At 34.9% G+C, this 12,024-nt stretch overlaps 1 protein-coding gene across 1 annotated transcript; it reads left to right on the top strand.

The window, feature by feature from the left end:
* Positions 1–2,698: 2,698 nt before the first annotated feature.
* Positions 2,699–4,106, top strand: LOC135227144 (pro-resilin-like). The gene is made up of 3 exons (XM_064267029.1): positions 2,699–2,725; positions 3,287–3,358; positions 3,619–4,106. Exons 1-3 carry the CDS (start codon positions 2,714–2,716, stop codon positions 3,886–3,888), a joined length of 354 nt encoding a protein of 117 aa, XP_064123099.1. The 5' UTR covers positions 2,699–2,713; the 3' UTR covers positions 3,889–4,106.
* The last annotated feature ends 7,918 nt before the right edge of the window (positions 4,107–12,024 follow it).

Here is a 12,024-nt window from a genome sequence, read left to right as displayed (position 1 = left end):
TCGATAGGTTAGTAAAAAAATAAGATAAAATAAAATAAAATAACTGGAATACAAACTTTGTCTTTCAGGGGAATTACACATCAAGTTTTTGCCCCGAATTGATCTAACCCCAAGTCACGAGCAGACAATCGGCTTTGCTTTCCAAAGCGGCTTGTTATTGTTATCAATCGGGCTTTGTGCTCTACGAGAGAGAGAGAGAGAGAGAGAGAGAGAGAGAGAGAGAGAGAGAGAGGCCTCTGTGTGGTGTATTCCTTATAAAGATATATCAACTTAGTTGATTTTAAATAGGATCTTTATGAAACTATTAGTGTCAGTGTTAATTCCGGTTAATGAGAACATTGGGCTGCTAATTTTGATAGCTGGGCTATAAATCAACTGACTCACCAATTGCTTTCCACCGACCAGTGAACGAACAACCTGTGTTCTCTAACCTTATGCGATGCCATATCAATTATACCATGTCCTTCCCTTCATTTAATTAAAGACATGTTGAGGAAAGCAAGGTCTACGCAATTTCACAGACAATTTGTAGGACGTAATTTTTAGTAAATGTTTTAGACAATTAGGCTGCCTTATCAAAATAATTCTTTCCTGTTTTCAGTCATAATTGATTATTCGTTATTCACAAGATTAGACCCAGTGGTCTTTTAATTAACTCAGACAAAATGGTTATCAAATCAACCAACTTTCAAAGTCGCTAGGTTACGAGAATTGTCGAAATTCGGCTATAATAATTCAGCATAGCAATTAAACATGACAATTATTATTATTATTATTATTATTATTATTATTATTATTATATTATTATTATTATTATTATTATATTATTATATCTATTCAGCATTATGCTAAATATATAGTATTTTGGTCTTCAATGCATTACTGAATGTATAACAATATTATACATTGGCGTGGGTATGAGTGTGTGTCTAAAACTGTGTGGAGAGAGAGGAGAGAGCGAGAGGAGAGAGAGAGGGAGAGGAGAGAGAGAGGAGAGAAAATATAGAGAGAGAGAGAGAGAAAGAGAGAGAGAGAGAAGAGGAGAGAGAGAGAGGAGAGAAGAATAATAAACCTAAATTACATAATTTCATGTATTTAATATCATAAAGAGAGAGAGAGAGAGAGAGAGAGAGAGAGAGAGAGAGAGAGAGAGAGAGAGAGAGAGAATATACCTAAATTACATAATTTCATGCATTTAATATAATGAAAATAAAGAGAGAGAGAGAGAGAGAGAGAGAGAGAGAGAGAGAGAGAGAGAGATATTAAGTATATAATTTCATGTATTTAATATCATGAAAAGAGAGAGAGAGAGAGAGAGAGAGAGAGAGAGAGAGAGAGAGAGAGAGAGAGAGAGAGATGATAAACCTAAATTACATAATTTCATGTATTTAATATCATGAAAATAGAGAGAGAGAGAGAGAGAGAGAGAGAGAGAGAGAGAGAGAGAGAGAGAGAGAGAGAGAGAGATGCCCAGTTGTGGCTTGAAGGCAGGACCAGAATGACAGTATTTTTCGTCCATCAGGTGGAATATGAAAATGACCAACTTTATTTGGTTGTTAAGATTCACTTTGATCTGCTGGTCTACTTTCATGTTTCTTTCTCCAGTAAAAACTGAAGGACAATATAGCTAGTAATGCAATACTATTTTTTGTCAGAAGGCGTTTCTAATTGGCCTGCGGTCCTGAGTGGAATCACATTCTAAATATGAGAGAGAGAGAGAGAGAGAGAGAGAGAGAGAGAGAGAGAGAGAGAGAGAGAGAGAGAGAGAGAGAATATACCAGAAAGTTATAAATTCGTCTATTTAAACGCGCCAACAAGATAGAAAATATGAAAAATAACATATCCAGATAAAATGAAAATTAGCTATAATATCTATGACCAAAACGATGAAAGAAATCTTGTTTGCTTATTGTATTTTGATTGGTCAAGCCAGAGTTCCTTTAGATGGCTTTTTTGAACTATTTTCCATCTGAATAATGGAATAACTTAATAATTCATTATCCTTTGGGTAAGGAGCTAAAAAGGTTTGCCTTCATAGTGCCTTCGATTTACTTCTTCCGTTTTGCTCTGAGGTAAACCAGCCCGAGAAGAGCCTTTATTATGTTCAGAGGTCTGGATGAACGAATCCTTTATGATAATTTGCTTTGAGGAATTTGCTTTGAAGCTCTACTTACTACGAGCTCTCATGAACGTCAAGAATAATTCTTGGATAAGTGGAGTATTTCAGTTGGGATTAAGCTTAACTTGAGGAAAAACCAATCAACTTAGGAAAACCCAATTCTCAACATTCGTCCCCTCAGTACCTTCGGATAAGCAACGATCACTAATACCCTTCTCATCTACAACTGAAAGAACCCGACACGTGTCTATACTAGCTCCTGACAGGCATCAGACACACACACGACACCTGTACGGGGCGGTCACTTCAGCGTTTCCGAGCGATTTCACAACCGTCTCTATGACAGTCATCAATCCGGCACTGCGTCGCCTCGTAGGTGATTACCATCACCAGCTGCTTTGGGCGAGGTTAAGCCCCGGCGTCTCAAAATATGATGGCTTTTTTTTTATTTAAAATGGGCGTTTTATTTTTTTTTATCTCGCCCCCCCGAGATAATCTCATCTGTGAATTAAACTCCCGGTGACGTCACGTCGGAGAACGTGTATATAAACTCGAGTCTTTGCCTGAGATAACATTCGAAGTGCAGACTCCATCATGAACTCTAAGGTAATACAGGAAGTCTGGTTTTCTGGAATATTTCTCGGGAAATGGGGAATATTTTCTTGACTTCCAGGCCTTTTCAGGTTAATGAGATTTCCACACAAAAACGAAAATTCTGTCGGATAACGTTTTCATATTATGTCCAGTTAAGAATTTCCACATAGACAATAAACATAAAATAATTTAATCGATCACTTTTTGGTTTCCCAAACGGAATGTGAAGAATTCATATTTAAGATTAGTCAAAATACATTTAGTACAGAAAATATTCCATATACATACACTAACATGCATACATTTAACTGTCATTACTGGGAAAAGAAGCTTGAAGTGTATTAAACTACATACATACATACATACATACATACATACATACATACATACATACATACATACATATATACGCACAGAATTACGTACAACCTATCTACCTACTCACGAAGATGCTCTATACACATCTGTAGAATATAACTAGACAATTCTTGTATAATTTTTCAACTGTTTTATCTGTAGGGCTCTTCTACAAAATGCCTAAAGAATCTATTTCAACTGTTTTATTCTCTCCAGGTCCTCATTTTCTTCGGCCTCCTGGCCTTGGCCGTAGCTGACAGGCGCCCCTATGCCTTCAGACGTTCGAGGGTAAGAGTTCAGGACACCGTTTTGATATTTCCGAGGACTCTCCTTGGCGGGACAGTTATAAACCCTATTTTTTAAAAGCCAATTTTGGCGATTTATCAATTTAATTTTATCATATATTTGGATTACTGAGGGTGAATCATGATAGAAAGGTGTATTTTTGAGTTAGAGTCATAAAAATCACTATATTATTGTGTCATATGAATTGTAGGATTTACTTTAAACTCGTAGGATTTACGAACGATTCCCTTATCGATCCTCAGGACTTCTCCGACGAATCCTTCGAGTCGAGCGAGGCCCGCTACAACTTCAACTGGGCCGTGAGCGACGAGTTCGGACACCAGGAACAACGCGACGGAGACAACACCAGGGGATCTTACTTCGTCCACCTCCCCGACGGCCGCCTGCAGAAGGTGACCTACTTCGTCGACGGTGACTCCGGCTACGTCGCCGACGTGTCCTACGAAGGAGAGGCTCGCTTCCCCGACTCCTACGAATCCTTCGAGTCCCGTGAATCCCGCAGATACGGCTAGGACCTTCTATCTCCCTCCCTCCTTCCTGGAGTTCGACTGCTTTGTCCCCCCCACAACGAAGACACTTGTTAGTACCTGGTTGCTAAACAGAGGCGAACATTCGTCAGGTTTTAGCTTCAATTTAGTAATGTCTTTCCTTAAGTTATATTATTCCCAAGTCTAAATGATTCTTCATCATGATGATTATTTATTCAAATAGATTAGATTCACGCCGATAAGATGTTCTTTCATTGCGTCCTTCAGGTATATATTTTCCTTTTTGAGAAGATCGTGGTCTACAAAGGGCCCAACCCTTAAGAATGGCCTATTAAAACAATTCGATGACTGCTCTATAAAGGCCTTACCCTACAGACCTTACATCTTGTTCGGGTTGCCGAGGTCCCTCAGTGTGAGGCACCTATAATGTCTACCAGAGAATTGCTAATGCATCTTCCGGTATATTTTGTACCTTCCAGTCTTGGATGGTCTGTGATGCAGCTTAGGTATTTGTAGAGCTCATTCTTAAACATATCTACGCTCGCTCCTGATATATTCCTCAGATGAGCTGGCAACGCATTGAATAGATGCTGCAATTTTCGATGCTGGTGCGTCGTCGATTAATGTCCTGTGTGCTTTCCTTATTTTTCCTGGTATAGTTTTGGGCACTATTAATCTACCTGTGCTTGCTCTTTCTGATATTTTTAGTTCCATGATGTTTACGACAATTCTTTTCATCTGTTGCCATGCCTGTATCATCATGGAAGGAAGGGAATAGAAAAATTGAAAATTATGGATTATACAAGAATTTGAAAAAGAGCAAACGATAGGAAACTAGAAAAGTTTAAATGAAATTGGGTAAACTGCATAATCAGACTGGAGATTTTTTCTTGAGAGAACTATGCATTTCCAGCTGTCGATGATGGAATAATCTAGAAGAAAAAACTCAGTTAAATGTTTTTGAAAGCAAATACCTTGTTAAGAAGCCATAAAACTCATGTTTGAGGTGCTGGTTTGATGCTGTTAAAGAAAGATGTTAATTTTTAATAGCTTTATCGAAATCATGAACAAATCAAAGTAACAAAGCTGTAGTTTTCCAGTTTAACAATTATTCATTGAAGAAAAAATAAATTCTTTATATTATTCATGTTATACAACAAACCAACTCTCATTGGCAGGGATTTTTTATTTTTTTTTTTTTTTTTTCTTGTGCACATGTTTGATGAACCATCATAACCAACAAATCCAATTCAGTTGTAAAGAGCTGAGGCATATTTCATCAAGAATTAATGCAGAGTCAAGTGGACGCCAAACCTTTTCAGCACAAAAGACCAGAGAGTCGAAATGCATATCAATGCTGTACCGTAACTAAAGTAATCTTGAACGATCTTCTCTAATTCTCCCTTAGGATTTGGAAATGAGAGTTTCTGTACCGTAGCTGGTCACTTTAAGCGTTGCATTATTCGGGTAAACTGTGAGGTCATGAATCGTACATCTGATAATATCTACGGGGGCCACTTTCTAAATGGCCTTGGAACACAGCTGCAATGTTGCTCTGCTTGATGCAAGAAATGACATTCTTAGGACGGAATCATATATATATAATAGATATATATATATATATATATAGTATATATATTATATATAATATTATATATATATATACTATATATATATAATATAATATTATATATAATATAAATATATATATATCTATATATATAAACATTAGTAGTTAAAGGATCTAAAAGTGGAACAATAAATTTGGCCAATTATAATTGGGGCCATCAAATGAGGTAAGTATATGTCGCAGTGGGATACCCATATTCACCTCATATGATACCCCCAATTATAAATTGGCCAAATTTCTTGTCCACTTTTAGCTCCTTTAACTAACTACCAATGAGGTATAACATAAAAAAACTCTGTAAAATTATATTATATATATATATATACATATATATATATATATATTATATATATTATATATATATATTATAACGAGATGATTATCTCGTTATCATATTTTTAAAGGTAGCGATGGACCAAGAGCGGCAGGCAATTGGTAACACATTCTCTCTCTCTCTCTCTCTCTCTCCATCCATCTTTCTCTCTCTCTCTCGATACACCTCCCCCCTCCATTATCTAAGGTCAACAAATCAGACACGGAACTAACAAAAATATGCATTCATTTAAAAGCAAAGTATTATCTGAATAACTCAGATTCTTAACAAAAAGACAAAAATAAAATGTTAAACTCAAAGTCCAAATAATTCAGATAACCCTCGGTAATTAATCACATAACTAACATTAGTTTAGCCATAACATCAGGCACAGTCAACATAGTCAGTACACCACAGTAATTAAGTCAGTTCCCATTTCTCCAGATCAATCCCCCTTCTCCAGATCAATTTCCCTCTTCCAGAATCGCCTATTAGAAGACAGGAGAACACCCCGATGATTATAAGAGTATAATCAAAAGATCATACAAATATAACATCTCTGAAATAAATATTCAAATACAATCCAGCCACGCTTTGGCCAAAATAAAGTATTTTTACCGATGCAAAACAGCATTCACTATCACTTATCAACAAACACTTTGCAGAAGCCATCTTGGCTCTGCTGCCTCTCTGTAATGGTCTCCCCTTCTTGCTAACACTACATTTCTCATTATGAAAGGGAAACGGGGGGAAAAGGCTCGCACATATAAATTCACACACAATGTTCACAATGTTCACGCCCATGAACTGCTTGAATCTAGTTTCAAAGTCACCTCTGCGCTCATAGCAACAGGACGAGGCACTGATTTGCTAAGACAGCAATTTTGATCACACTACCCAAAGAAGAATGCGTTAGCATTCCCAAGGCTTGTCACTCGGACCACTCTGTCTCTAGGGAAGCTAAATGATGAGTCTCTGTATTCCAAGAAACGTCATAGCATATCACATTACATACTATTAATCATAGCAAATACCTCTTTATGTAACAGATTTATATATATGTATATATGTATATGTATATATGTATATGTATATATATATATATATATATATATATATAATATATATATATATGTATATATATATATATATATATATATATATATATATATATATATATAATATATATATATATATATATGATCCACCGGTCACTTTTCACCGGACACGGAGGTAATTGTAATAACCACAATGCCATCTTAACTTGGCGTGTTCTCCATGTTTTTGGGACATGCTTTTCATTCAAAATGCAATAACATGATACAATTCTGATGCCCGTTGCTGGATTCGAACCCTCATCCAGAATATCAATATTATATATATATATATATGATTATATATATATATATCAAAATTTATATATATATATATATATATATATACATATATATATATATAATATATATATATATATATGTTGCTTGAAACCAGATAAGCATCATCGGAGGGTGGAGAGATACTAAAATCCTTTACAGTAATTTATTTTGCTGACATTTCAGGACCATGTGACCCATTTTCGAATTAAAAACAGACTCAGATTAAAACATGATAAAAAGTTATTTCTTAACAAAATACAAATTAGGTACAAGAGAAGGAAACAGTGATTACCAAGTAGTGCTGAAGGCAAAAGCTGAGTGACTGTCAGGGTCCGTTTTGGTTCCGACGGAAACTCATTGGGTTACATGGAATCAGCTTTAAGTTGACTGCCGGTAGGTATTTGCTTACAATAAGTCTCAGTTCTTGATAAAACTGTCTATCATAGATTAGGGGGACACTAGCGTACAGATATAGTTTTGGTACCGTTGGTAGTTCAAACTTTCCTATTATTTAGAAATAAAGATCGGGCAGACAGACGAATTCCTCGAACTTGCCAATGAAATACATCCAAATATTAAGTTCACAATTGAATATGAAAATAAAAATAAACTGCTCTTCCTTGATGTGTTGGTTTTTAGACTTGACGAACATTTTAATACCACAGTTTTTAGAAAGAGAACGTTTACTGGTCTGGGTTCTAACTTTTATAGCCACTGCTTTTTTAATTTCAAGTTAAATTCGCTGTCTACTCTCTTCCACAGAGCATTTACTTTAACATCAGGGTAGAATACGTTTCGTTTCATGAAGAAATTACGTTTCTCCATCAATACTTTGTAAATAATAAATATCTAAATAATATCTTCCACCCAAAGTTTGAACTACCAACGGTACTAAAACTACATCTGTACGCTAGTGTCCCCCTAATCTATGATAGACAGTTTTATCAAGAACCGAGTCTGTTTTTAATTCTGTTGTTCTTTTAATTTTTTAGCTTCGAAAATGGGACACATGGTTCTGAAACGTCAGCAAAATAAATTACTGTAAAGGATTTTGGTATCTCTCCCCTCTCCGATGATATATATATATATATATATATATATATATATATATATATATATATATAATATAATATATATTATATATATATATACACACACACATATATATATAATGAACTCGTAGCTTCTCTGTATACTCACACTTGGTTCCTGTCAATTTAAACTTACACTTTCGCTCAACTATCGAATTCTGAGACAGAAAATTCCACCTATCGTAAGTAGCGTCTGCTTTTTGTTTATTTATATCCTGAATTCATTCATAGGGGATCCACTTTACCAATCACTAGAAACCTGTGTTTGAAATCAACACAATGATAATGACCTTTTCTTTCATTTACTCACATTGTTTTGTCTTTATACTTTCTTCAGAAAGTCTTCAATTCCAAAGGAGGAAGTAAAAGTAGTAACTTACATCAAGTTCCTTTACTGGTATAATAGGCATATCAATTTCCATTATGAGTTCATGCAGAGCTCTAGTGGATCTTTAAATGTTTATATTTGATTTTCTTCTGAATTTCTAAAGTAAAACGTTTCCAGTCCCTTTCATTTAAATTTCTACCAGGAAAACTTCTTCCATTGCAATTACATTTAAATTTCTAGCAGAAAACGTTTTCTATAGTTATTGCATTTAAATTTCTATCGGAAAAAAGTTTTTCTATTATCATTTCATTTAAATTTCTAGCAGAAAACGTTTTCTATTGTTAATTTCATTTATTTTTACCAGAAAACGTTTTCTATTATCATTTCATTTAAATTTCTATCAGAAAAACTTTTCCATTGTCCTTTTATATAACTTTCTGGCAGATAAACGTTTCCATTCTCATTCAACATAAATTACTGACAGAAAAATGTTTCCATTGTCATATCGTAAAACTTTATAGCAGAAACCGTTTTCATTGTCTTTGTATGTAATTTGATAGTAGATAAACGTTTACATTGCCTTTTCGTATAAACTTCTGGCAGAATTTCAAACGTGGTTGGATGTGTTAAGACTTTTTGATTCAGTCGAGAGAAAGTCAAATTTTATGAATTACAAAGGAATATTACCGCAAACTCAGTTCTGAAAGTAAACATCCTTTGGACTCAAATATATGAATATATAATATATGTATATATATATATATATATATATATATATATATATATATATATATATATATATATATATATATATATATATATATATATCATAAAGCGTTAAATGTATAAGCACCTTTACCACTTGACACTAAAGAGGAAACAGAATCGTCTGCATAAAGGATTCCCTATTATTATTATTATTATTATTATTAATTATTATTATTATTATTATTACATTTGATTATTATTATTATTATTATTATTGATTATTATTATTCAGCCAGATTTGAAAGGTTATGATAAAGGTAGGGTAAGAGATGTATGATAAAATAAAGATATAGCTAGTAAATTCTTCAAACAAATAAATTTACAAGTATACACATAAATAAACATAATTATAAATCACAGCATCACGTTGGACTTATAGGCCTTTACCTACAATCAGCAGAACCCTTTTATCAAAATCATTTATTGATAACCAAATGTTAAACACGTATCAAACGAATTTACCTTTGGGGACAACACAGTCCCTTTCACCAAACAAATAACAATTACCAGAAGCCCGTTAGTTTTTAATTCATATTAACGATACAAACCTCTAATCGGGTCACACAGACACAAAAATCAAGAAAAGACACATGTGTATTTGTCCCGTCCTCCAGTCTGTCCGGATCACAAGAAATACTTCATCACATGTTAAAGTCACGTTTTACTTCGGGGAAACTTGGGCAGTTGGGAAATGGCTCCCTTGACCAACGCCTTCTACTTCGTTCTTCTTCTTCTTCTTTCTTGATTGGGAAAGACAGACCTGTGCATAAACTGCGCTCGAGAAGTAGGACATAATGACCTCTGAGAACGATTGGAAATATTGGTAACAAGTTGATGTAGGTTTGAAACGGGTTTGATAGATTTGGCAATTGCAAGGTTCTTGTTTTGTTTCTTCTTTTTTTTGCGCGCACGGGAGAGAGCAATTAGAAATAAGACTGTTTTTTCACCACACGCCGCGATTACTTGCGCTGCTCGTCACAGTCGATCGATGATGAGCTTTCTTTTGACACCTGACTAATTAATTCCTCGTTTGAGTTACTGAGGGTTGAAAAAAAAATACTTTGATACTGTGTGAATTTTGTTTCATATTGAATTGATCCAAAGGTATTTTATGAACCTTAATCTTTCAAAAATAATGAATCTAATAACTCATTAGAAACAACAACCATTATTTACCTTAATCTTTCCAGAACAATAAACCAAGAAAACAAACCATTTACCAACTTTAAAAAATATTAATCTAATACTCATTAGAAACAACAACCTTTATTTACCTTAATCTTTAGGGGGGAAAAATGAATCTAATAACTCATTAGAAACAAAATCCTTATTTCTGTTGCAAGAAATGTTGGCAAAAGCTAACAATTTTTATAGTCTTTACATTGAACTTGATTCGAATAAAGATTCATTTGCATTGAGGCATGACTGGAGTAAGTAAAAATACGAAAATACCTTCCTTGGAACCTGTAATTTAACTTGACTGATTCAGTGCAAGAGATAACTAAAACTCATTTTGCCTTTGAATTCTCAGAGAGCATGTCACCGTGGTATGTTATTTAGGCTTCTTCTTCTTCTTCCTCTTCTTCTTCTTCTTCTTCTTCTTCTTCTTCTTGTATTTTCCATCACCACAAGCCGTGCTTTTCTCGTTAGTCGTGTTTTGGGAATCGATAAAAACTTGAAACAAAACATCGAGTCATCCCGATTTCATAAAACTCAAAAATTTTTAAAAAATAACTCGACCGCTATCATTATCCGTCCACGAATCATGATTAATGGAAGAATATGCGCACTAAAACTGTCGAAAAGAGGAAAACAAATGCAAGGTGAAAAGAAATTCTTACCAGGTTGCCTCATCCGAGCGAAACTGAAGTGCCCCGCCATCTGTGGGAGAAACGAAGAACTAGCAGGTGCGAGAGAGTTTGGGTAAATACCAGCTGTCTTCTCAGGAGAATTTTATGACCGAGAAGTGTTCTGTACAACCGCTTCAGCGCGCAATCAAGGCCACCAAAAATAGATCTGTCTATCTTTCGGTGGTCTCGGTATAATGCTGTATGAGCCGTGGCCCATGTAACTTTAACTACGACCTATCCTATACCGTTGCCAGAAGCACGGTGGTGTCCAACTTTAACTACTGAGGCTAGAGGGCTGCAATTTGGTATGCTTAATCATTTGAAGGTGAATGATCGACATACTAATTTGCAGCCCTCTAGCCTCAGTAGTTTTTAAGATCTGAGGGCTGACAGAAATCTAACATGGAACTGTGATGGCGGACGAGTTCAGATAAAACTGCAGAGAAAATTCAGTATTTATCTGATTCACGTTAGTGATGTTCAGCATTTTTGTTTGAGCTGATGATAAGTTTGGCTTCCTCATCTAATGTAATCCTCCAGTTTGTGTCAGGAAAAAATCTCATAGAGCAAAATCAGTTTTGTTCCGGTTAATGTGACTCTTCTTTTGTAGTTTTGATTTTGAACTAAAACTGACTGGCTCTAGGGGTCGCTGCTGCTGATGGCGTGCACGCAACTTAGTCATCTCTGGATGATCGAATAGTATTTAGTTTTCTCGCTTACAAAAAAACGACCATTAACCTGACACGCAGGTAAAAAAAAAATACGGTGTCAGGTAAAAAATAACGACCATTAACCTGAGAAGTA

Source organism: Macrobrachium nipponense, chromosome 15 (genome assembly GCF_015104395.2).
Source record: "Macrobrachium nipponense isolate FS-2020 chromosome 15, ASM1510439v2, whole genome shotgun sequence".
In the NCBI taxonomy this organism is placed as follows: domain Eukaryota; kingdom Metazoa; phylum Arthropoda; class Malacostraca; order Decapoda; family Palaemonidae; genus Macrobrachium; species Macrobrachium nipponense.
This window is presented reverse-complemented; position numbering and strand designations above follow the sequence as displayed.